The following is a 27,958-nucleotide window of genomic DNA, read 5'->3' on the forward strand; positions in this document are numbered from 1 at the left end:
AATGATGGAGGTAGAGGTCGGTGAGCACAATGTTCTGTTGGTACGCTGTGATGGGGTGTACAGTGCCATCAGTAACCAGTGCACACACTATGGTGCCCCTCTGAGCAAAGGTGATCGAGCTTGGTCCTACTGCCTTCCATCTGATTAGATAAATAACATTGGAGAAGTAAAACATTACTAGAAAAGACTTGTGAGCCTGTAGTATTACAGTGGGTGTTTGTGGTTCCTCTGCAGGGGTGCTGTCAGGTCACAGGGTCCGCTGTCCCTGGCATGGTTCCTGTTTCAATGTGAAGACCGGTGACTTGGAGGAGTATCCTGGAATTGACTGTCTGCCTTGCCACAAGGCATGTATTACCATACATTTCTGTACTGCTTAACATAAAGAATTTTTAAGAATGTACAGTAAATTTATATATATATATATATATATATATATATATATATATATATATATATGTGTGTGTGTGTGTGTGTGTGTATGTGTGTATATATATATGTATGTGTATATATATATGTGTGTATATATAGAGTATATATGTATATACACATATATACACACACACACATATAGTGGGTATAGAAAAGAATCACCCCACTTTACACATATTGTTGCTTTGCAGCCTGAATGAAGACAGACACAGTTTTTGTTTTATCCAGCTGTTTACTCAGAGCAACTTATAACATACAAGTGAAAGATATGAGGCCAACATGTCAGATTTTCTTTTTTAAACAGAATCACTGAGTTGAAAAAAGGATCATCCCCTTGTGTCAGAATTTAGTTGAACCACCTCTTGCTTTAATTACAGCTTTAGTCTGTTGGGATTTGTCTACTAACTTTGCACATCTAGACAATATTTGCCCACTCTTCTTCGCAGAACTGCTCAAGTTCAGTTAAATTCTTCAAGTCATTCCACAGATTTACGAGGGGGTTTAAGTCTGGGCTCTGACTAGACCATGCAAGGACATTCACTTTTTTCTCCTTCAACCACTGCATGCTCAGTTTTGCTTGTGGTTTTGGTCACTGTCTTGTTGGAAGTTTAAAAAACTCTCTGGCAGAGGGTAGCAGATTTTTCTCAAGAATTTGATGTGTTTTTTTTGCCCCATGCATTTTTCATTATATCCTGACAAGTGCTCCAGTCCCCGCTGCAGAGAAACACCCCCATAGCACAATATTACCACCTTCATGCATTACTGGAGGAATGCTGTTATTTGGATGCCGAGCTGTACTGGATTTCAGACATATCATTTGGTGTTGAGGCCAAATAATTACATTTTAGTCTCATCTGCCTCAGAGTACTTCTTCAAGGTGTGTTTTGGCAAAGCTCAGCCGTGACTGCATGTAGCCTTTCTTGAGGAGTGGCTTTTTCTTGTAACCCTTACCTACAAGACACATTTCTGATTTGTTTTCACATGCACACAATGAACACTCTTTGTCATAAATTCCTGCAGCTGCTTCAGAGTTGTTGTAGGCCTCTTGGTCACCTCTCTGACCAGTTTCCTCCTGGCTCTTTCATCCAGTTTGGAGCGACGTCCTGATTCAGTGAGGGTCTGTGTTGTACCATATACCTTCCATTTCGTAATTATAGACTTCAGTGCTCTAGGCATTGATAAAGCCTTTGAAATTTGTTTGTATCCATCTCCTGACTTATGCTTGCACATAGCTTTCTCTCCGGGATCTTTTGACAGTACCTTGTTACTCATAGTTGATTGTTTGCTTCAGTTGCTCTACCAAGGACTGAAATGCTCCAGGAAAGCTCTTTTAATGCTGAGCTAATCAAAATGACCGCAGCTGAAGACAGTTGAAAGTCAAACAGATTTGTGTGCCATTGAGAAGGTGCCAGCTACACATGATTGAGTTTACAAGTCATTTTTAGGAGGGGGTGAACCTTTTTCCAATTCAGTGATTCTGTTTTTTAACTTATTTATTTATTTCTGACATGTTGGTGTTATGTTTTTCACTAGAAGGTATAAGTTGCACTGAGCAAATACAGCTGGATAAAACAAAATCTGTGTGTGTCTGTTCATTTCAGGCTGCAAAGCAACAAAATGTGATTACTTTCAAGTGGTGTGATTCTTTTCCCTGTGTTTGTGTGTGTGTGCGTGTGTGTGTGTGTGTATGTGTGTGTATATATATATATATATATATATATATATATATATATATATTAAAATCAAATTAAATTAAATTAAATTTATGCATTTAGTAGACGCTTTTGTCCAAAGCGACTTACAGTGCATTCAGGCTATCAATTTTTACCAATCATGTGTTCCCGGCGATTCAAACCCCCAACCTTGCACTTGACAGCGCAGTGCTCTACCAATTGAGCTACAGGAACACTATATATATATATTTACACAGTGGGTATATAGAAAAGAATCACCCCCTTTTTAAAATGATTGCATTTTGTTGCTTTGCTATAACTTACCTATCCCCAGGGCATCCAATATGTAGGTGACTTTGTTTCTTAGGCAGAACACAAATTATGATTTTTAACTCCAGCCATTGCAGTCTATCACTCTTATAATGTAAGTGGATGGGAATCACGGCTAAAACATACAATAAAACAAAATAAAAACATACACAAACAAAACCAAATTAAACACTGCGGCTTGTAACAATACATTTTGTAAAGACACAAAACGATCGGTCTGTGCAAGAAACTTAATGCAATGTCTGAACTGTTAGAACTCTCTGAATGCATCCTGTTGTGCACATTCTAGCAGCAGATGCGTGAGGCATCTTCTTCTTCTTGCTTTACAGTGGATCGCAGACTTCTGAGTGCATTACTGCCATCTATCTCTCAAGTGGACCATTGACACTCTATCTACAATCTCAATTAGGAGTGTCAATGATCCACTTGAGAGATAGTTGGTGGTAATGCACTTATAAGTCTATGATCCTCTGTAAAGCAAGAAGAAGATGCCTCCTCATGCTCCTGCTACTGAGAACGTGCACAACAGGATGTGCTCAGGAGCGTTTAAGCTGTTCGGTCATTGCATGAATAAGAGGTAAAAACTGATATACCGTATTTTCCAGACTATAAGTTTTTATAGTTTGGCTGGTCCTGCGACTTATAGTCAGGTGCGACTTATTTATCAAAATGAATTTGACATGAACCAAGAGAAATGAACCAAGAGAAAACATTACTGTCTATTACAGCCATGAGACGGCGCTCTATGCTGCTCAGTGCTCCTTTAGCCTCTCACTGAAAATATAGAGCTCCCTCTCGCGGCTATAGACGGTAATGTTTTCTCTTGGTTCTTGGTTCTAAATAAATGCGACTTATAGTCTGGTGCGACTTATATACAGTATGTTTATTTCCTCATCATGACGTATTTTTGGACTGATGTGACTTATACTCAGGTGCGACTTATAGTCTGAAAAATATGGTAAATACTGTTCAGTTTCTTGCACAGACTGATCTTTTTTTGTCTTTACACAATCAATGTATTGTCACGAACCACAGGGTTTAAATTGGTTTTGTGTATTTTTTTTTTAAATTGTATGTTTTAGCTGTGATTCCCATCCACAAACATTATAAGAATAATAGACTGCTATGGTTTGAGCTATACATCTTGGTTTGTGTTGTACTGAAGAAACAAAGTCACTTACATCTTGGATGGCCAGGAGGTAAGCAGATAAACATCAAATTGTCATTTTTTGGGTGAACTATCCCTTTAAATATATAAAATTATTTTGGTAAGTAGTTAGTGTTTTCATACACTTCTGGCCAAAATAAAATAAAGTTTGACGAGACTAGGTGGTGTTTCTGCTCATCATGGCTAAGTAGCAGCAGGCGTGCAGGCTGAAGCACGCTGGAACCGCGCTCAAAAAACAGTGATGACAAACAGCATGGCTAAAATCTAAAGCTAAGAAGCAAAGCTAAAAGCTAAAAGCAGGCATGACTGATAGCAAAAGCAGAGCTAAAACTAAAAGCAGACTTAACTAATAGCAGAAGCATAGCTAACAACTAAAAGCAAGATTTTATGGCGTCCTAAGTATTTAAACTGGCCTGTTGGCCACACCTCAAATGTTGTCTTGACCAATCAGATATTGTCTTGGATTGGGGGTATCATAAATCATATGTTATCTTACCAAGCATTTGGTCCGAATTTTCCCGCTCTTGCAGGGTCTAATTTTGGACATGATCCCTATAACAAGAATATGATACTGTAGCAACAATGAGTTGTACAGAATAATTAACTCAAATGATATATAGGGAATTTGAATAATTAATCAGGAATATGATTAATATGTATCTCATATGACAGTTACACTAATATTTTATTCATTATGAAAAATAGCTCAATTGCATTCATCAATAAATCATTACAGGGCACTGTAATTTACTCATTAATATGTCAATGTTCCATTCTTCATATCAATTTATGTGATATCTCTTACTGTAAATTACTGCAAATCAAACAGTGGTTTGTCCAGCAAACGGCCGTAAAATTGACCTATCAATTTTCAATAAAGTTATCACTTCTTATAATTCAAGGAAAAATATTCTCTGGCCACGAAAACATTATCCTATCATTATTATAAATTTAGTTTCTAAATTTAAAGCTTGTAGCTAGATTAGACATCTCAGTGACTCGTAATGTGAGTGGGGTGGAGGCCAAAACAATCGATAATATATGGGTTTTTAATAATTGACTAATAATACATCAGACTACAAATCATACAGAGTAAATATGCGTACGACAATGCAGACAGTAAGCTTTGTACAAGACATAATGGAATCCAAGTGAGGGAGAGAGAGAGAGAGAGAGAGAGAGAGAGAGAGAGAGAGAGAGAAAGAGATCACAGAATGAGCTCAGGTAAGAAAATCATAGACAGTAACCCTTGTCAGCCAACACGAATCAAATCACAGACCAACTTTAAAGCAGCATTTAAAATCTCCATAGAAAACGATACTTGCATGGCCCAGTGTGCATGGCTTGAGACTGGCGTGGCGTGTGAGCTGCGTAGGATGGCATGAGCATGGAGCCGCGTGGTCCTTTGTGGCAAGGGGTGTTCGTTCATCTTCCGGCTGTTGCGGGATTGCGCGGTATTTGAAAGGTTTAACAAGGCAGTGTTCCAGAGTTCGTCTTCCTTGTGTGGAGAGGCGGATAGTTGAATAAACTTAGTAAATAAAAGAAAACAAAACAACGAAAACGAAAGCTTCCGAAGGAGCCATGATAATGGCTGTCCTCTACGCCTCCCGGCTGGGGTGGGGGCGGCCCTAGGCGACGAGGGTCGCACAGGAGAGCAGCGTGTCCGAGAACGAAAAACGAGAAGAAGCGAAGTGGCGGATCTTGTTCGGTCGGTTCTTATGGCTTGGGATGGTTCACGCCTCTTTTCGCGTGAACAACCAATGAACGTCCGCGATCTGAAGCGGGGGAAAAGTTCCTTTGTCTCTGTGGAAACACCCACTCTACTAACTTTAGGGCTTGTTAAATTTCAGCAGTGATATTCTAGCAAGTTCTAATTCAAGATTAATAAATTTTTCATTACTTTGCTTTAGATAAATGGGTCTGTCAAAGCATGACGATTACACAGATACCAAAAATAATGTATATAAATTATCAAAACATGAAGTTACATTCAAATGCAGAATTACACACATTTAAAGATTAACACATGCTAATAAATTGCAGATAGTCCCAATTTATATGGGAAACATCTAATGTACCAAAAAGAAATACTTAATACATTTAGAAAACATAAAAACAAAAGGTAATAGTTTAGAATGCATTGGGAAAAGAAACCAGTGACTTGGCTTCTCTCCTGTCCTGTTGCCCAGGGGGGTCATAAAGTTTTATGAGCTGTAAATGAGTGGGGGGTTACAGAAACATGGCTCTTTGAGAAAGTTAAGATGAGGAGAACATTTCCAATTTATAAGCTAGTAAAATTATAATCCTCGCATAACAAGGATTAACCATTGTACCCACAAACATATTCAAAATACCTATTATTAAAGACTTACATAAAAAGTATAAAGAAAAGTTTGTTTGCGCGTCTGTGCTTATGTGTGTGTGTGGGGGGGGGGGGATTTCATGTCCCCTTTGAGGCTCGCACGGGTATCGTAAATAATTTAAGTCCAGCCAGGCTGGCGCCAGGCCAGGCATTTAGTGCAAAAAGGTTTCATTTGTATGCCTGAATTTAACCCATGAATCGATGACCTGCATATCTGTTACAATACATTTGACAAATAACTGATGGTCAGGACTATTTCAAGCTAACATATTCAATCACACACATACCAAACAGGATTATGAATCCTTAAGCTATCCCATAGTTATTAAAAGACATACACAATAAGTGATTATAACATGATAGTCAAATGTGTGGGTTACATATAATTGAATATGGAGTAAAGCGATGGACTGATATTCATTTACGGTACAAGTCTTTTTGAGTTCATTTTGGTCCATATATAATGTAGAAAAGACAGTTTCTGTGCCATTATCTGATTTAGGGATGTTCTGTGGAGACCAGAGGTTAAAAGGCCCCCCCTTAGGAATTTCAGTCTGCTTCTGCTAGGTGGGGGAAGCCAAAGGATCTTGTGTAGTACTCTCATGGGTTTACACGTGATGTCCGGCATTGCCTATAAATTACGAACAACAAATTTGACAATCTCTTCTCCTATTTGAAACTGTCAATAATTGTTCTATTGGTGTTAATGTTGAAAGCTGTTCTGTGAAAGCATTGGTTGGTTGGTTATCTTGCTTGGGACTTGTGGCACAGAATGTTTTATGACTTCCTGTTGCCTTACTGAAGAATTCGGCTCGTGTTTCAACCACAGTCCTAATTGACTCTTTAATTTGTCTGATTCGAGTCAGATCCACTACACCAACAGACAGTCAAAGTTGAAATAAAAAAACACTTTATTAATGGGCCAGCAAGCACTAAATAGACAATACTAATACGTAAGGGAAAGTTCACTAAAAGTCTCTGAAACCCTTTAGAGAGAGATTAAGGTTCAGTGATGGTTGGCTTCTCGGTAGTTCACTCCAGCTGTCCTCCCTAAAACAGTCAAGGGGACACGTCCAGAGGGTCACGGCAGTCATCAGACCCAGAGGAGAAGGTTACAGTACTCTAGGCAGCAAACACTGAGTGTTGAAGGGAGATTCCGGTGTAACCAAGGCAGTCTTCGCAGCAGCACTGGGCTCAGAACTCCAAAATGGATAACCCAGCTAGATAACCCAGTTAGAAAAGAGCACCAAGAATGACCACCAGCATCACAGATAGCAGGTCACACACACACACTGTAACGTATACGATAAAATATAGTTACGGCCTTTCAGGCAACAATAGCGAGCATTTAGTGCAGTTTGAGGATAGTCACAGTTTTCATTGCTGAGGCTAGAAGCAAGCAACCACAATGAACACCGACACTACAGATAGCAGAGGGACACACATTCACACTGTGTGGTAGTAAAATATAATTTTGGCCTTTCAGGCAACATTAGAGAGCACTGAAAGAAATTCAGCTACAGTAGAGTAACAGAGAAGCCTGAGAACATGGACTTAATTTGCAGAGCAGGAGAGTCCATTGAACACAATGGCAGCAGATCAACCACCACCAGGCACGTCCCTTCTCTCTACTAAAGAACCATTTTTTTTTATCTCCATCAACCCAGGCATGGCCAGCTGTTAGACAATGAGTCGCTAATTGCAATCATCAGCAGCAAGGAAGTGGCAATAATAACGTTACTCAACGACAGGAAGTATCGCCCAAATATAGGCAGAAAGGTGGTGCATGACGAGTTCTAATAACAGATTAAGTCACATTAGCAGGGTCCAAAGTACAGTCCAAATATGGGCATAGAAATAAAACAGCAGGACAGGTTGCCAGGTTTGTCCATGAGCGGGTGTCTAAAAAGAGTCAATTAGGGCATATTTAATAATAGCAACAAAACCCACTACAAATTTGATGCACACACACTGTGAGACTAACGTCTCTGCTAATAAAAAAAAGTCCACCGGTGACATTTCCCTCCCCTACTAGTGGAGTGACTATGACCGGATAACAGGACATGGCCTGTGGTCGGCTTGTAAACGGTTCCCCTTCTGAAGGCTCCTCTATTGACATGTTCACAGGGCAACAGCGCAGGTTATTGCGTTGAATAGTCTTAGTGAGGCCTACATGACCTTCTGGATGAATTACATAGACCGGTCGATCGGATCACGGTCGGGCTACCACCACCCAAAATTCCGGACCCCAACGCGGTGCCAGCTTGCCCCTTGCACACCAGTGGAAATTCCTCAGGAGGACTCGTTCCCCTGGCAGAAGCGAATCCCCTTTGGCACGTCAATTGTACCTTTGCTGGTCTTTCTGTTGCTGCCTCTCAGCATTTGCCTTTACCATGTCGTAGGCTTGTGTCAGAGTTCTGTAGTTTTGCTTCACCCAATCTGACAAGGAATATATTAGTACGGGAGGGGATGAGGTTATGACCCAGTCCACTCGGAGGCAATCATATTGGCAGAAAATGATGAAATAAGCGGTAATACCAGTGGAACCATGGGTGGTGTTATTATAAGCCTGTAGTAATGCATGAAGACTCTGTGGCCAGTGTGTAACGACTGGAAGGAGGGGAGGAAGCAAGTGCGAGTTAAAGATGAATTTATTAAGCGGTCATACAAACAAATAACATGGAGACAGGAGGCTGGGTGAGTGCCGTAGGTCTGGTAGCTCTCCGGGGAGTCACAATGTTCAATGGTGATCCAAGGCATGGTGGTGAGTAGGCAGCAGGAGAGCGTGACACAGGAACTGTGGTGGAAGAGCCGTGAAGTCCATGGAAGGTGAGGAGTGGATGGGGTTCAGAGACGAAGAAAATCCAGCGACAAGAAGAAAAATGAAACGGGAACGAGAAAATCAGGAAGTAACTCTGGGACTGCATACAATGCTCTGACAAACATGAAAGACAGGGCAATATGTAGGGAACAGGTAATGAGTAGCAGCTGGTGATAATGAACAATTAACGAAGTCGCCCACATTAAACAATCAGTGCTGACACAAGACACACACACACTCCACACACATAGTGCAAAATCTAAGGCCACGGTTTACCAACCATGACACAGTGGTTCTGATCAGCCTCTGAAAAAGAACTAAAGAGAGACAGCAAAGTTTGATTAAACCTCTTGCATGCACCATTGGTAAAGGGTGGTTTGGGACTGTTTGCATCCATACAACTGGCACAGTGGTTCCATTACTGATGACTGAAAAGCCCCCCACGGTCAGAGAGAATCCTTTCTGCGCACCCCACCACCTGGATCAAGGCACTGTACAGCGCTTTGGCTGTAGTGGTTGCAGACTGGTCCTTTGTTCGTTCTGCAAAGTAGAGGTCTTACAGTGCACCTGAGACCAGTTGACCTGGGACCTGTACGGGTTCGGGTCTATATTTTAAATGATCAGCCAGGTCCAGTTCGGGTCCAAATCTATTACCTTGGGTCCTGGGTCTGTTTAACATTGTGTGTAATACCCGTGCGATAGGAGTCATCGGACTCAGAGAACACCCGGCCGTGATCAAACACTGCTTGTGTTTTTTGTAAATTGCAACTTGTAAAATTAGGAAAAGAAAAGAGTGATCTTTCTCTCTCTCTCTCTCTCTCTCTGCCTTTAGAAGCAGAGTGTGCAGACTCAGAGTTAATCAAAGTGCACGCATGGGGATAATGCTTGCAGACTTGACACACTAATATTTAATATATTTCAAATCAGCAACACAATATGAGGTGAACTGTCAGATGAATGTTTTCTATGACGCTCAAATTGCGTTAAAGCATATTTTAGGTGGATACAGCTAGCATGCATGTGTAGTTTTGAGAGCGTTTCATATTTCTATGGCAACCAGTGAGGGACACTTCGACCGCCAAACCGCGCTTTACATTTTCTCCCATTTTTATAATAATATAAATGAACCGTTTAATCTTAAAATTTTATTGGCCAGATTCAGACTCGACGCAAAGCAGAGAGCACAGAGATGTTCGCAAATAAATAACGTCAACAGCCATGGCATTGCACGAGCGATTGTTATTATAGTTCAAAAGGGCAAACAGTCGAGTTATTATGTGAGTTAACTCGAGTGAGAATGTACATGTGCACAGTTGCATTTGTCTTCCGTCACTGTGACATCTAGTGGACTTTTGAAGCTGAAATAATGAGTGGATTAAGCTTGGACTTGGAATAAAGAGAGGAATAACATGGATAACTTTCTTGTCAGAGGATTGTAATGTATCACAGACAGTCAGGTACTTGTAATAGCAATTTAAGGTGTAATAGATGACAATCGGGTCCAGTCAGGTCTGTATCTTCCCGGCGGGTTCAGGTCCAGCTTTCAAATAATATATGGGTCTGGGTCGGGTCTTACACGGGTCCAGGTCCAGATTTTGAAATATTAGACGGGTCCGGGTCGGTTCGCTGTAGTATATTAAGGGTCTCCTACGGGTTCGGGCACAATTTTTTTGGACCCGTGAAGACCTCTACTGCAAAGGCATACTTGGAGAAGAGGTTAGTCATGACTAAGATATAAGGGAAAGGGTGCCCGGGTGCCAGTGAAAGGTAGTCTATTCCCAATACCTCAAAGGGGTAGGACGTGGAAATGGGTGCCAGTGGAGCCCTTACCTCAGGTCCAGCCTTCTGCTGGAGACAATGAGGATGGGTCACCGTCCAGGTCTCCACGCTCTTCAGCATGCTGGGCCAATAGAACTGTCTCCTCATAACTGATCAGATCTTCTCTGCTCCTTGATGGCCCAAGCTTTCATGATACTTTTGCCATAGCTCTCGTGCTTCCTGCTCTGGAACCAACACTTGCCTGTATATCTCAAAAGTCCTTTGGTCGGTGCATTGGCGTTGCATTCGATTGCCATAAACCACAGTACATTCCCACTCACGCAGGACTCGATTTACCTGTTGAGGAGCACCTTTTCGTTCATTGGGATGTTGGAAGCGTGTTTGCAGCTTTCCAGTTCCACAGGAGCTGCAACCCTGGGTCCTGAAACTGCCAGTTAAACCACCGGTCCTGAGTCTGATGAATGTACTCCACAGGAAGGGCTGAATCAGCCGACATCAAGATTTTTATTAGTTTTACCAGGGCGAAACTTGGTGTACTGGAAGTTGGCCAACTGGTTCACCCAACATTGCTCCACAGCTACCAGGTTGGCAGTGGCTAGATGTACAAGCAGACTGTTGTCTGTAAAAACAATGGTGTCCCCCCACAGATAATCCTTAAACTTCTGTTATGGCCCATTTATACCAATGATTTGTTTTAGCCTGTCAAAGGAGTCCTGGTAAGTTCAGTAGCAGTCCAATTCACCTTAGTTTTTCCCTGTTGGGCAGTGGCCGTTCCCTTCAGCAAGGCATGAAGAGGGGCAGCAAGTTGTGAAAATCCATGAATAAATCTTCTATAATACCCAGCAAAGCCCAGCAAGGAACGCAGCTGTTTGATGGTTTGTGGGACAGGTCATTCCCCTACCACAGCTGTCTTCTGAGGGTCAGTTGCTACTCCTTGGTTGCTGATGACATGTAGGTAGGTTACCAGTTGGTGAAACAACTTGCACTTCCTTGGTTGCAACTTCAGGCCATGATCATGCAACTTCCGAAACACCTGTTCCAAATGGTGAAGATGGCTGTCAAAGTCAGAGGAGAACAAGACCACATCATCTAGTAAATTAACTAGTAAATTAACAAAAAGTCATACACTATGGACCCCAAGCACCTCTGCATGAGCCTCTGGAAGGTTGCTGGTGCGCTACAAAGGCCAAAAGGCATGCGGTCAAATTCATAGAGGCCCATCGGAGTGGTAAATGCTTTCTTCTGGCAGTCTTGGGGGTCCATTTCAACTCAGTTCCGGATAAAGAGCTGGGGGGACGGGAGCGCTCTCGACAGGGCGGAGCCGCACCGTGGATATCTAATGCTGTACTACATTGGTTCCATCAAAATCATCATGCAAGACAAACACTGTTCTACTTCTTTAAGAGCTGCAGAATGCGTTGATGTTGATCTGTGTTCAGGCCATCTCCCTTGATGACAAAGATAGGATCTGAAAGAGGGTTCAGAAGGGTTAGTCAAAGCTCAGATTGCCACTTCCACAGCTCCAGAGTCATCAGACTGGACCACTAACTCTTGTCCCATATGGACATCACACTCGTCAGACTGCGTAACCTTGGCCAATGGTCGGTGCAGTGGGACCTCTACTGGATATGGATTGCTCATTCTCACTGGCAGCTTACCTCCATTCACCACCACTAGAGACTGTGCTACATACCATTCCCCATCCTGGTGCTCGAGGGGTTCTATTAATGCATTGTGGATTGCCTTGGGGGATCCTTCCTGAAGTTGAGCCCATACCACCATCTCAGACTCAGGGCAGATAAACACTGGTGGCTGCCGGGCCAGTCGAGCAACCAGCCAACAGTTGTTTTCAATAATTTGGGGTAATTGAGATTAATAAAATAATAACAATAATACTTTTATTCAGCAAGGACCTACTAAATTCACTAATTAAAGTTACAAAAGATTTATATTTCAAATAAATGCTCAAGTTTTTAATGTTGATAATATTAATTAAGCACCAATTATAATCGCTGATAATTAAGCAGAAACTCATCACTGGTTTCAGAAGGATCATGCAACACTGAATTCTGGAGTAATGTTGCAAAAAATTCAGCTTTGGCAGATCAGGAATGAATTACATTTATCTTCAAATGGAGAACAGATCTTCTAAATTCAATACAATACAGTATTACTGTTTTTACTCTATTTTTGATCAAATAAATGCAGCCTTGTGACAAAAACATAAAAAAATATTGTAATTAATCCAAACCTTTGATTGGTTAGTGTACATGCTAACATATTGACTGATTTAATCTGTTGTTTTTCTTGACAGGTTAAAGTCGAAAACAACAAAGTTTATGTGTCTGTTAAGAAAAGGGTAACGTACCTTCATATATACATTTTATCTTCTATATTATATTTATAAAACCAAAATCAAAATCAGGACAATTCTGAGAGTAAATTGTTAAAAATATTTTCTGTACAGATCCAGGGTCAGCCTAAACGTATAAAATGGATGGGAGCCAGAGATCAAGCGGTGTTACACACTGTCATGCTCCTAGGAGGAGGTAAGAAAAAAATGTCTGATACATTTGCTGTGTTTTATTTGGACAGTTTTAATGATGGTGTATATTTTTGTGTGCAGGCGCAGCCTCTTTAATGTGTGCTGAGACACTACGGCAAGAAAACTATGGCGGCAGGATTATTATGGTATCTAGAGATGACCTCCTTCCATACGACAAAACCAGACTCAGCAAGGTGAGGCACAAGATCTGTGAAAACTGCTGCTAGAATAATTTTTACAAGAAAAAATTTAACACATTTGGGACTACATTTGAATGATTCTGCTTATTTATTCTTGCTGCCATAACTGACATTATTGTTTAAAATGTAGGTTACTCTTTTTCTTTCTAGTTTATTGAACTGTTGTGTAAAAGTTATCACACACAAGGCAGATCAGCATTTTTGATTGTGTGATACTGCTTGAACATATGCAAGGAAGACAAGACATTAATAATCGCAATGCATTATACAATTACAATAATGTTGTCATTACAGGTTACATCTTGGATGGTGAATATCCTGAAAATGTTTAAACCTTTAATCTTAATTTCCTAAAACAATATAAAAAATTTACAGAATATACTTTGAATGCATTTCATATGCGGTTTGAGATTAATTATTCGCAGAACAATCCAAACTGGTTTGGGTCTTAGCAACCAATGTGAATCTCATATATGAAGATATTTTAATAGCTATAGACTGTAGTAAGTTACATTATCAGTATACTTCTGCTTTAGGCCTGTTGAAACATTATAGGAAATGTTTTACTGTTTACAAATGAACTCTTACTCTCTCTCAGTTGTTTTCATACACTGAAAAAATGACTTTGAAACTACAGTATTTCCACTCAGAAATTTCTGGTAAATTTCACAAATAATCACAAGGAAAGGGCAAGTAACATCGAATTAAACATTACATTTTTAGGCAGAGAGACCTAAAACTGTACTCCAGTGATCTTTGTTTTATTCGCAACTATATATTTTTTCTTTCCAAATTTCCAGGATTAAATCGGAATATGCTATATTAAGGATGACAAGTTTTTTCAACATTGATAATAATAAAAAATGTTTCTTGAGCACCAAATTAAGGGAAGTCGTGGCCTAATGGTTAGAGGGTTGGACTCCCAATCGAAGGGTTGTGAGTTCTAGTCTCGGGCCGGACGGAATTGTGGGTGGGGGGGAGTGCATGTACAGTTCTCTCTCCACCTTCAATACCACGACTTAGGTGCCCTTGAGCAAGGCATCGAACCCCCAACTGCTCCCCGGGCGCCGCAGCATAAATGGCTGCCCACTGCTCCGGGTGTGTGCTCACAGTGTGTGTGTGTGTTCACTGCTCTGTGTGTGTGCATTTCGGATGGGTTAAATGCAGAGCACAAATTCTGAGTATGGGTCACCATACTTGGCTGAATGTCACTTCACTTTTTTTTTCACTTTCAAATAAGCATATAACTGCTCCCATAATCACATTTCCACTGAAGCGAATTTCCCAGGAACTTTTGTGCATAAATCAAAAGCTTTTGTTATGATCTTTTTTAGATAATGAATGCTGAGAGTGACAGTCTCCTAATGAGAAAAATTGAATTTTTCCACAAGTATGATATCGAGGTCTGGCTGAAAAAAGAGGTGAGAGTTAATCTTGTGTTCCCTATCATTTATACAAATATTCATATTCATCATATGAAAATCTCAGAGTTGTTCTTTGTGCAGGCTTTATCAATAGACACAAAGAAAAAAACAGTGACATTTGATGATGGCTTAATCCAGTGCTATGACCAAATCCTTATTGCAACAGGATGCAGGTAAGTGTCTGATGATGATTATTGATATAAAGTATTATTTAACTGTACTTTTATATTATATGTCTAGATACAGTATTATTTTTCATCTTTTACTCAACTTTCATCTATGCAGAATTTAGACACTACTTGATCTTTGTTCTTCAGAGCAAAAAGCCTAGACTGCCCTGGTGCGGACCTGGAAAATGTGTTAATGCTGGAAACCCCAGAGGATGCCCGGAGCATCCACTATGCCTGCATGGGCTGCAGGACAGTCGTTGTGGGCACTTCCTTCGTTGGTACACACACAAGCACATTCACCACCCTCTGTCTCACTGCAACTGTTTTTGCATCTGCAAAGCTAATTCTGTCACTTGATTCATGGATGTATCCCAGATAGATAGATAGATAGATAAAATGTCAACATTTTAGGAATTTTTGCAAGACTTAAAATATATATCCCAATCTCAATCTTTTGAATATATAAAGTGTACAGTGTTGGGGGGTAAATAAAGTAGCTACATGTTTTTTGTCATAGCTATGCAAAGATTTGCTTTCAAAAACAATATCAAATCTGTATTTAACCTCAGAACAATTTCAAAGTAAAAAGTCTAATTTTGTGGCGGCTGTGCTATACAATTTACAGGTGCATCTCAATAAATTAGAAGGTCGTGGAAAAGTTCATTTATTTCAGTAATTCAATTCAAATTGTGAAACTTGTGTTTTAAATAAATTCAATGAACGCAGACTGAAGTAGATTAAGTCTTTGGTTCTTTTATCAACAACATTTATCAAAAACCCACCAACAAATTAGAATACTTCATAAGAGTGAATTGTTGGCCTTCTGGAAAGTATGTTAATTTACTGTACATGTACTCAATACTTGGTAGGGGATCATCTTGCTTTAATTACTGCCTCAATTCGGGGTGGCATGGAGGTGATCAGTTTGTGGCACCGTTGAGGTGGTATGGAAGACCAGGTTTCTTTGACAGTGGCCTTCAGCTCATCTACATTTTTTGATTCTCTATGGGGTTCAGGTCTGGTGAGGTCTGGTCTTTTAACCAACTTTTGGTGCTTTTGGCAGTGTGGGTAGGAGCCGAATCCTGCTGGAAAATGAAATCAGCATCTTCAAAAAGCTGGTCAGCAGAAGGAAACATCAAGTGCTCCAAATTTCTTAGTAAACAGGTGCAGTGACTTTGGTTTTCAAAAAACACAATGGACCAACACCAGCAGATGACATTGCACCCCAAATCATCACAAACTGTGGAAACTTAACACTGGACTTTAAGCAACTTGGGCTTGAGCTTTTCCATCCTTCCTCCAGACTCTAGGACCTTGGTTTCAAAATGAAATACAAAACTTGCTCTCATCTGAAAAGAGGACTTTGGACCAATGGGCAACAGTCCATTTCTTCTTCTCCTTAACCCAGGTAAGACGCCTCATGAGTGGTTTAACAAGAGGAATACGACAAGTGTAGCCAAATTCCTTGACACCTCTGTGTGTGGTGGCTCTTGATGCCTTGACCCCAGCCATCCTTAGTCCATTCCTTGTGAAGTTCACTCAAATTCTTGAATCGATTTTGCTTGACAATCCTCACAAGGCTGTGGTTCTCTGTTGGTTGTGCATCTTTTTCTTTCACACTTTTTCCTTCCACTCAACTTTCTGTTAACATGCTTGGATACAGCACTCTGTGAACAGCCAGCTTCTTTGACAATGAATGTTTGTGGCTTACCCTCCTTGTGAAGGGTGTCGGGTCAGGAGTCTTCCCCATGATTGTGTAGCCTAGTGAACCAAACTGAAACACCATTTTGAAGGCTCAAGGAAACCTTTGCAGGTATTTTGAATTGATTAGCGGATTGGCATTTCACCATGTTCTAATTTGTTGAGACTGTGAATTGGTGGGTTTTTGTTAAATGTGAGCCAAAATCATCACAAATTTAAAGAACCGAAGACTTAAATAGGTTAACTTAATCTGTAACATGTTACATTTCTAAAGTCTCCTTCACAACACTGAAAGTGAATATATGGACATTGTTTAAATATAGATAGATATAGATTCCTGAATATGTTTAGAACTCAACATCAGTTACAGTAAATGTGAAAATACAGATATCCTTCACTGACGGTTCACTGCATCATTTATTCATTACTGATTGTATTCATCCATCTAAACAACCAGTACAACCAAGGAGTTGGGGTTTGGTTGGTTAGCTTTAGCCTAGTTAGCCCACATTAAGAGAGAGAAAAAAAACATTATTATAGCTTTTCAAAAATGAAGTATTGCAGCAAGTGTATTATTCACAAAAAGATATGGCTTCAGAAAACATGAAGTATAGTACATGAGCAATATTATAGCACTTCTATAGTTTATTTATTTATTTTTGAACTTGACAACCCTAGGTCACTGCCTTCTTTCAATGTATGGAAAAGAGCATGATGACAAAATATTATGTGAATTATTCTTTCAGCATGCTTCCCTCCCCCAAAATAACACATTTATTGTGTTTGGCTTTTAAGGCATGGAAGTGGCCGCCTATATGATAAATATGGCCAGTAGTATCACAATCATTGGAAGCAGTGAACTCCCCTATCAAAAGACTCTAGGCCCAGAGATAGGAAAGGTCACCATGATGGTATGTTATAAAGGCCAGTACAACCATCTCAGTCATACTGATATCAAATATGTGCTGAATTATTATCTTCTTACTTTGGTTTACTTGTTCTTTAAGATGCTGGAAGAGAGAGGGGTGAAATTTCACATGAATGACGCCGTCGCAGAAGTTCAAGGCGAAAATAGGAGGGTAAAGTCAACATATGTTCCAAAAACAAATATATTTTTTTTCCAAAAACAACACACTAGTCCTTTCTTAAAGTTAAAGTTAATTGACTGAAATACATTATCAAGTACATTTAAATTGACGATGGGCTAATCCATTATAACTTATTAACAGAATTAATGTTTTTTTCATAGGTTAAGGCTGTGAAATTGAAGAGCGGTATCACTATTGAAGCCGATTTGTTGATTGTTGGAATTGGTATGTACAGTGGTTGAGCTGAGAACAAAGTGCTTCTTGAATTTAAATGATCTGAACAACAGTCTTGTGCTCTCATCTCCCCAATTATCTTCATATAAGGTGTCAATCCCAATTCAGAGTTTTTGAAAGGGAGTCCAATAAGGATGGACCCTAAGAACTATGTAACTGTGGATAAGGTAAGTGCTCAGACCAATTTCTTTGAGCTCAAACATTACACTTCCAAAAATTATTTTTTGATTTAATCATATCCCTGTCTGTCTAGTACATGAGGACCAACATAACAGACGTCTACTGTGCAGGAGATCTGACCTGCTTTCCTCTCAAAATGGCAAAAGGCCAGAATGTGAGCATCGGCCACTGGCAGATAGCACAGGCACATGGTAATCAAAGATGCCACACATACGTATGCAACCATTAGTTCTGTGAAACAAAGCAAAACCAATGTTACATCGGATGAGAGTGGCGTGGCATGACAAAATACGATAGAACTCATTATAATCTGTGATGCTGTCTATACCATAGATATATATACATTACATATCTATGGTCTACACTGGGTGCGGCTTGGCATGACATGACAAATACCCGACAGAAAACTGCTATTTATGATGTATTGACACAAATTTATAATAATTTCAATGGTCGCTTTGTCACGTCCAGTATACTAGACAGATTTTAGCTGCTGCGGCACAGACACAGTGTTACTGCAAATATTCTTCACCTATCGGGAAGAAACAAAACAACCTCAGCCTCCAATCACAGGCCTTCTGCTCCTCGAGCTCTCTCCAGTGCTTGAAATTTGATCCGATATTTACACGGGTCCTACTTCTTGCCTTATTGACTTAAGCCTACTTTTGTTTTGCAGACGTTTTCCTCTTTTGTTTTTTTTATCTGCCATCTCTATCTTTATGTTGCTCGGCTAATTTCTGTCCTGTGCACTGAACTCTTTCCTCCACATCATGACTAGACATGCCCCTTACTATTGATTGGCTACAAGTTTGTTTTGCTACTCAGCCCAAATCAGTTTTCTAAAGCGTTTTTGAGAACAATTTGTAGAATTATCTCAACTGAAGTATTGAGAGGCATCTCTTTGGTGGTTTATCACTTGTGAACAGCATACCAGATTCAGTTACCCAAATGTAATTATCAAAACTTAATTTTCCATTTTGGTTTTTGGGTAAATGAAAACTTCAAAAAAATTAAAATTGGTGCATCACTAGTTTTTAAATACATAATTTTACAACTGTGGTGCTCAGATTGCTTTGATAGCATTATAACATTTGCCTTATTAGGAAGGATTGCAGCCTTAAGCATGTTGCACAGGGAGGTGGAGCTAAACACAGTGCCATTCTATTGGACCGTCCTGCTGGGGAGAACTATACGATATGCTGGTGCGGTCTTTTAACTTACAAACTCATCATGCTTTACAGATTGTAAAATACAGATATTTTTATGTAATTATGTCCTTATTCTTCATTATCCATAGGGTACGGGGAGGGATACACTGAGATGGTGCTGAAAGGGAAATTTGAGAACATGAAGTTTTTGGCACTTTACATCAAGTAAGAAGCTGTAGGCTAATGTTGTCCATTCTTAATTAGTTTTCTCTTTAAAGCTTGAAATATTGTCTCTGTACTTTTAACTGCAGGGATGATGAGGTGGTGGCAGCATCAGGATTGAATGTTGAACCGGCTGTCTCTGTGGTAGCAGAAAGGTTGGCGGAAGGAAGAGTGATTACAAAGGCAGAAGCAGAGTGAGTGAGAACTCAACATCAATTACAGTATATGTGAAAACACAGATATCCTTCACTGAAGGTTCACTGCATCATTTATTCATTACTGATTTTATTCATCTATCTAAACAACCAGTACAACCAAGGAGTTGGGGTTTGGCTGGTTAGCTCTAGCCTAGTTAGCCCACACTGAGAGAGAAAAAAAAACATTATTATAGCTTTTCAAAAATGAAGTATTGCAGCAAATGTTGTTAATGTTTCATTATAGTTTACTAGTTAATTTTTTACACACCTAATGAAGACGTTATTTTCCTATGGCCCCAATTTGATTAATCAAAATTGAAAATTTTAATACTTTGCTCAGTAGTATTGCACAAATAGTTAAAGTAGTACAAAAAGCGTACAAAAGCTGTCTCTGGGGCAGTACCTTTCCAAAATCTACATATTTGTACCTTTTTACCCTTGAAAGGAACATATTTGGATCTTCAAGGTATAAATTAGTACATAAAGTGTATATGTTAGTACGTCAAGTATACATATTAGTACGTGTTGAAAGTAGTGGCAGTTTTTTACCTTTTTTTTTTTTTTTTGAGAGAGTGTAGTATACTATTCCAAACAATGGCTACATCTGAAATCACATACTTCCCTACTACTGTATATAATAGATGAAAAACAGTATGTGAAAAGAGTAGTATGTCTGAATTCACAAAACACCAGTCTGTGTGAAAGTATCTGAATGACTTACTGCTTCCACATCTAGTGGGGAACTTGTGGCCTAGTGGTTAGAAAGTTTAACTCCTAAACCTAGGGGTGTGGGTTTGAGTCTCGGGCCGGCAATAACATGACTTAGGTTGGTGCCTTTGAACAAGGCACTGAAACCCCAACTGCTCCCCGGGCGCTACAGCATGAATGGCTGCCCACTGCTCCAGGTGTGTTCACTGTGTGTGTGTGTGTGTGTGTGCACTTTGGATGGGTTAAATGCAGAGCATGAATTCTGAGTATGGGTCACCATACTTGGCTGTATGTCACGTCACTTTTTTTTTTTTTACTTTTTAATGGACTCTTTACTATCCCATGTAAACATTGGGGTGTTTGTGAGACATGCCCCTCCCACTTTTTTTTAAATTTCCCCTTTCAGCTTAATGCTTTTTGCAATTTTTGACTTTTTGAATTCATATGCCTGTTTTTCAGTTTTGCCAGTAAGCATTCAAAAGATTTTAACCATTCAGGAGTAAGAAATCATGAAAGAGAGCTAATTCGGTACTCAAGCAATGTTTTACGTAGGCAAGTGCACCCAAAGCGCACACACAGCCGCTTCTCAGACAGGCGCACCATTACAGAATGAGTTCACTTTTCATCTCAACCCATTCGAAAGGCCCAATACAATTAAAATAAAGTCAAAATGCCGTTTTGGGGAATGTCTTCGTATAAGCACAGTCTAAGTTAAAATAAAGCATTTTAAATGAATGTAAACTGATGCGTTTGAGATCCAAATATTTGCTCTGAAAGAGAAGTTTGCTGTCTGTTTCGTTCAAACCTGCTATTCACTGAATAGTTTTATCTTTAATAAGGACTAATTCTTAAATATGTGGAAAAACTTGTGATAAATACTGCTCAGCATTAAGCAAGATTAACAGTCTGACTCACACAGGTGCAACAGGCAACGTAGGTTATATTTTGTGTGAAAACATGAAGGAAGGAGTGTTAAAGAAATTAAATGAAAGAATGCATGCTTAAATTAATTATCTGAATGCATAAGGAGGACAACCAACTGTCTTCAGAAAAGTTTTGATGGCATGGTTTGCTTTTTATCTTCTAACAATGTAATAATGCCTTGAAGTGTTTATAAGAGCAGCACTGCTTTGTTTACAGTGGTTACCGGAGAAACAGCTCTATTTCTGCTGGTCCATAAGTGCCACCTGCTGTCAGACAGCGGAGTTACATTTTCAAAGTCTGTCTGCCTATTTTGTTCAGACCAATGTGAAAAATAGATCATATTTTTATTGTAAATCTTAACTGGTAGATTGAAAACAGGCTAATATTTATTCAAAAAATCTCAACACTTTGGATAAGGTAGACCAGGGGTCCCCAACCCTGCTCCTGGGGATCGACTGTCCTGCAAAGTTTAGCTTCAATCCTAATCAAACACACCTGAAGCAACTAATTAAAGGTAAAATTTGTAAGATATTTGCAGTAAAATATCCCAAAACCACTAGGCTAGTGTTATATATATTGTCCAGCTGGTTACTAACAATATCTCTAATGTTTCAACTACTTGTAAATCATGAGAAAATTCCCATTCTAATCAGTGACATGGGGCAGTGCAGTCGCCTGTATGCTATTATAACGATCAACAAGATTAGTATTAGTGGGGCATATACGTCAAACGCGGGGCATCGCGTCTCTAGAACCGTGCGAGGACGCGTCTGATCCATTGTCTGATCGAGTCTTTGCATTGACTTTTTATGTAATCTACTCGCTCAAATTGTTGAACTCGCGTTAAAATCATGATTTATCTTTCCGTCTGATTGATGGCCGTCAGCGGTTGGGTAGAAGACAAAAAACCCCATCATTCCATGCTCCTTCTAGCGTCAAACCACGTGATTTTTATTGTTTTGATAGTGCGCCCTCTCGTGGCAGGTCCTACAACCTGTACCTTTAAGGTCTTCAGGCTCACTTAAAAATTAAAGTCAGGTGTGTTTTATTGGGGTTGGAGCCAAACTTTGCAGGACAGTTCATCGCCGGGAGCAGGGTTGGGCACCCCTGAGGTAGACTATGAAGAATTGTTTATAGAGCAGATGAGATGCTTATAATTTATGATTTTGATCTTTTTCTTAAAAATGTTTTAAAGACTGAAATGTGAGGTTTACCATTTCATAAAACATTTTTTGTCAAACCTTTATTTGAACACACAGCACAAGTTTAATAGATAACATGTTATGTTGTAAGTCACCCAACCAAGATTTTTTGTTTGTTATTACTATTTATGTGTTTATGCAAACAAAAAGTGCATAGTGCTTCTAAATGTATTTGTTGTTTGTTGGGTTTTGACATAAAACTCATGATTTTATTGTGTGTATGAGTACTTTTTGAGCATTTCCAAAACATTTTATCAATACTGTGATAATATTGATAGCCATGATCAGGGTTATTTGTTTATTAATTACTGTTTACTCTTTATATAACATCATTTATTAAAATGCAAGGATATACGTGTCAAAAACAATGAAAAAAATACCTTTTTTTCTTTTTTCCTTAAATTATGTTAATAATAATAGTTACCTGAAAAAAATATTATGTTATTTGTGGTGTTTTAGATTTGATAATCCATGCATATTAAAAATGATTCTAAAACTGACCATTACCCTACACTCAGTGTTGGTGTAAAACCAAAATTGAAACCACATATTTTATCAGAATTGCGTCCCTGCATGACAGTGATAACATGATGAATGTTATTCATACTACACACATTCATACTTTATAATGCTCACAGAGTGATTAATTATTCAAAAGAAGTGCCTACTCAGAGAGTATGTTATTTTGGATAAGGCCAATGAGAAGGAAAAAGGAGGAAACACTCTTATGGAGCTTTAACAATTTTCTGTGAAACCAATAAGGATTTTTCTTCTGTTGTGAGTGTAAATCATTTTAAACATTTACAAATGCATAATTTATTTCTTCATATATAACTTAATATGTAAAAAATGCTAGGTGCTCTTTCAAAGAGGCTAAAAGTGACCACATACCGTCAGAGCTCTTTTGTATTGTTCATGTTTTTTCTGTGTTTTTTTTTTTTTTTGTCTTTTATAGGTCAGATGACCTTCGCTGGCTGAAGCTGCAGCCCATGTGACCACCAAAAACAGTTTGAACACTGAATGATCAAAATTCAGCCATTCTGTCCACAGTTCATCCCATCCAATCATGTCTTTACTCTGAAGCCGTTTTTTCGTAACATTTATAAAGGCCAGTGCATTACATACACTATGTCTCTTCGAGAGCTTTGTACTCAGTTCACAAAGAGTTTGCCATTTTAACTCTGATTTTCAGAGAGGAGAACCACTACCCACATACAACTAAGAAAAGATGAAACGCTTCTATTCTGTTCTTGCTGCAGATTTTGCCAGTTAGCTCAGGTTCGGCTCCACTTTTCTGAATATGAACTCAATCATATATTTATTTTTTATCAATATTATTAATTAAGGTCACATATTTAGGAATGAGCTGAACAAAGATGATTTTTTTCATATATTATATCTTTTGTTCAGAATTTACTCAATGTTTGAAGGAAAACTAGATGTAATAGAGAGAATCAGTTATTATGTCACTCTTGCATGTGCATGGTTGATGGATCTAGGTGGCGTAGTTGGTGATCAAGCTGTGAAATGGAGCATGGCTAGTGGAAAAATAGACAATCACTGAGCAAACATCCAATCATAGCGCTTGGGAGGATTAGATGAACACTGAGTAAAGGATGCTGAATGTGACGGTGGTCACAAAAGGGGGAGCATATATAATAGAGCTGGAAAAACATGTTACAAAAGGGCATATTACAAAAGAAATGCTGAGCTGCTCTCTTATATTGCCTCTTATTCTGTCTCCCCTCTACCACACAACCCAGTTTTTGATCCCAAATCCTCATAACTCACTTCTGTTCTTATCAACAAGAATTTGTGCAGAGATATATGGGTCAAATAAAGCAGTCCTGATCTGAAGGTGATATGTGGGCCACGAAATATAGCTTAGACCTTAAGAAGCTAGATTTAAGTAGACTCCCTGAAGTTTTTATTTAAAAAAACAACAACCCATTTTATTGCTATTATTAAGGGGGAGCAGTGATCCACAAAATGCACACTATATAGAAGGTAGAAAAAGAGGTGAGAAAAGGTTTTACTGTATTTGACATTTTGACATTCTGTATGGATATTCTATAATATTGCTAACAAGCACAATATTGCTTTTAATGTGAAAACCTGACATTACTTTACAAAGCAAAACATGCTGGTCCAGTTTTTAGCAGGGAGCAAGTTGCAGCACTAATGCATTATTAATGACATGCAAATGGATGAGCCCTTTAGTAGGTCCAGTTTACTTACCTACTGCAAGAAACTAAATCAGGTTGGCAACCATGTTTTACAGTTTCAGTTTATAATGTTATTGATCACAGTTTTATATACAGCATAGTAAGGTATGTACACACACACACACGAGTCACCATTATAACAGGCAGATGAAGTCACACACAAGGCTGTTTTTATCAGAAATGTGCTGCAAAGCAAGTGTATCATTTGCATCATGAGTCATGGTTCATTGTCTTGTTTTTTACTCAGTTTAAAAATATAGCACATTTGTCATACTCATAAATATCTGTAACCTTTAAAGAGCAATAAATTATGTTTTACTGGTTTGGACTTCTTTACTTTCATAAAGAAAAGTACAGCAAAATTATGAGCATGAGCTGATATAAACATTATTAATAGCAATATTGTTTTATACGACGTGAATATATATATATACGTTTGGGGTCAATAAGATTTTTTTTTCATGCTTTTGAAGGATGTCTCTTAAGCAGTAACATTTTGAAAAATTTATATTTAAAACAACTGCTTTTTTAATTCTGAAATCATTCTAATATACTGATTTGGTTCTCAAGAAACACTTCTTAATGTCCAATCATTCCTAATTCTAAATTAATGTATAAAACTGATATTTAGAAACAGTGTTTTGAAATTATTTGATGAATAGAACATTCAAAAGAATAGCATTTACTTGAGATTAACTTTTTTAAAAAAAAAAACATTATATACATATTCACTCACTTTTGAACAATTTAATACGTCCTGAATAAAAGTTTTTTTTTAAATGCCCTTTTTTTAATTAGACACTATTTTGAAGCCATTTACTCAATTAAAGTGAACTATGCCTAAATCAATAAACACAAGTGAAATTCCTGAAGGCCCTGATAAAATATCAAACATGATTATTGTAGTAAAATGCAGCCTATTCACATCTAATAGACTCTCCACGTGAAAGATGACTGAATATAAGACTTCATGCTATAACTCCAGGCTTGTTCCGTGTATTTAGTTTAGAAGAGTTTGGGTTTTGAATATTTTGTAGAAAAGCCTGTCTTGATGCCATATAACGTTTACGGCGGTTGGCTCTGTAGACCTCTAACCGTTGTGCCTCTGCAGTGGGGTCTTCTAGAGCTCCTTCCCACCTCAAGCTGTTCTGTTCAAGCTTAGTCAAATCAGAGTTGTCCTCCTCTGTGGGAACCACCTCTGATACACCCTTGGGATTTTTGGATTGCCTGCTCTTTAGTTCTTTGGCTTTGGCTTGACCTTTGCTCTGAACATCACTCATCTCTCCGTTGGTCCACTGTTCTGTCCAGAGTTTCTCTAGAGGAAGGTCAGAGGGGTAGATGGATTATGAGTTAATCTCCCAGAACAGAGAGAACATATAGGAGGTTTAAAATATATCACAATGCTTTTGAGACAATGTCAGTAATTACCCATGTTCAACTAATATACTGAAGTAGGCAGCTATCAATCAACACAAGTAAAATACAGTTAAAGACAGACTGTTAATAAATGTTTTAATAATGTTATTGAGTTGACAGCAATGGAATTTCTATTTCTAATCATACCTTGTCTTACAATAAAACATCTAAACATTCATTGTAAAATCAATTTTAACTACAAATTATGTATAGAATAATGCATCTTGAATGTCGATGTATTTTGCTCTTTTTTTTCCAACTGATTATTTTTTTTGTTCTCTTTTACTTGTTTTATAATTTAAAGGGATTGTTCACCCAAAAAGGCAACTTCTGTCATCATTTCCTAACCCTGGCGTTATTCCATAACTGTATGACTTTCTTGCTTTCTTCTGTGGAATACCAGATATTCTGAAGAATGATCAAACGGTTTTGGTTACCATTGACTTCCAATGAATGGACCAAAAACAAAATTAAGGAATTTCTCAAAATATATTCTTGTATGTTCAACAGAAAAAAGAAAGCCATTTGGAACAATATAAGTTGAGTAAATGAAAATTAAATTAATCGAACCCACAACCTTTTGCACTGCTAACACAATGCTCTACCACTACCAACAGCTACATTTTCAAATGATATGATTCATTTGATTACATTTATTTATTTATTTTTACCTCCAGTAACTTTCAGCTCTAGTCGTTCTTTACAAACCAGCTCACCTGAATCTCTTGTCTGGTTAATGCAATTCCTCGACTTCTTTTTCTCTTTTGTTGTGTCTTTCCTCTTCTTCTTGCTCTCTTTCATTGCGACACTCAAAGGTGGGACGTGAAACTCCTTTTTAACTGAAATCTCCTCGCGCATGTTTGTTGTTTGAGAAGCGCCTTTAATCCGTCTGTCTCTAAGTGATGCCATACTTCAACACATTACTTACTGACGTCCTATTTTCAGTTTAAAGTAACGTTAAATCAATGCAATTTCATGAGTATTAAAAGAGATATTATCACATTATTAAACTTTAACGTGTTATATAAACTTACTAGTTGGTATCGCGAAAAACTCAGCGTTCTATCCGCGTGAAGGTCGTATGCGCTTGATGACGCATCTCCATGGAAACAGAACTCCTCCTATGTTCCCATCAGAGAATGAGGAAAACAGTCTGGCGTTCACACCTTCTTTTACTGTCTATGGTTCACACATGCATACATATCTTGAGATAAATACAGATATTTACCACTTTCAGTGCAGTTACAGTATGCATAATATCTAGATAATTTGATCACCCATTTTATTCATCAGTATAATAAATAAAGAAATAAAGAAATAAATACAAATCTGTCATTAAATTAGATTTGTAGAGAATCATTTAATAGAGTTAGCCTTTAATACGCAGAGCAAAGATCGCACAAGCAATAAAGACTCAGACACTGACCTCTTAGAAGAAGGCCATCATGGTTCCAGAGGGTAATTATTCGGAGAAACAGCAGCCGAACATTTTTACTGACATTTTATTTGACAGATACAGTACAGACCTTTTTTTGTTTTTGCAGCCTACACATATTTTTTAAAGGTAATATTTGTTTCGCTTTTTGAGGGTAATATCTGTTAACAGCATGTGTGCTTTTTACACACCTTTATATTAATGTTTAATTGTGTATGCCTAAAATATACACCTACTTTGTTTAACAATTTTTGTTATTACATTTTATTTAAATTAACTTTGGTGGAAAATAACTTTGGGGGGTGTTCAGTAAACTTTCACACGTACAGATGATTGGCTGGAAACGAATCGTCCCTGAGCAGGGAACGTGTTAATTG

At 38.5% G+C, this 27,958-nt stretch overlaps 2 protein-coding genes across 2 annotated transcripts; one reads left to right on the forward strand and one right to left on the reverse strand.

Moving 5' to 3' along the window:
• On the forward strand, positions 1–25,052 carry aifm5 (apoptosis inducing factor mitochondria associated 5). Its single transcript, XM_052537514.1, has 17 exons — positions 1–110; positions 235–344; positions 12,877–12,921; positions 13,030–13,111; positions 13,189–13,301; positions 14,642–14,728; positions 14,813–14,904; positions 15,049–15,179; positions 17,398–17,513; positions 17,610–17,681; positions 17,852–17,915; positions 18,015–18,091; positions 18,178–18,295; positions 19,208–19,306; positions 19,402–19,477; positions 19,564–19,668; positions 23,461–25,052. The coding sequence occupies exons 1-17, from the start codon at positions 2–4 to the stop codon at positions 23,498–23,500; spliced, it is 1,536 nt and encodes a 511-aa protein (XP_052393474.1). The 5' UTR covers position 1; the 3' UTR covers positions 23,501–25,052.
• On the reverse strand, positions 24,959–27,209 carry ca21h17orf97 (chromosome A21 C17orf97 homolog). Its single transcript, XM_052537519.1, has 2 exons — positions 26,863–27,209; positions 24,959–26,045 (listed from the first exon to the last, which is right to left on the reverse strand). The coding sequence occupies exons 1-2, from the start codon at positions 27,053–27,055 to the stop codon at positions 25,699–25,701; spliced, it is 540 nt and encodes a 179-aa protein (XP_052393479.1). The 5' UTR covers positions 27,056–27,209; the 3' UTR covers positions 24,959–25,698.
• Between the last annotated feature and the right edge of the window lie 749 nt (positions 27,210–27,958).

Source organism: Carassius gibelio, chromosome A21 (genome assembly GCF_023724105.1).
Source record: "Carassius gibelio isolate Cgi1373 ecotype wild population from Czech Republic chromosome A21, carGib1.2-hapl.c, whole genome shotgun sequence".
NCBI classification, from domain to species: Eukaryota; Metazoa; Chordata; class Actinopteri; order Cypriniformes; family Cyprinidae; genus Carassius; species Carassius gibelio.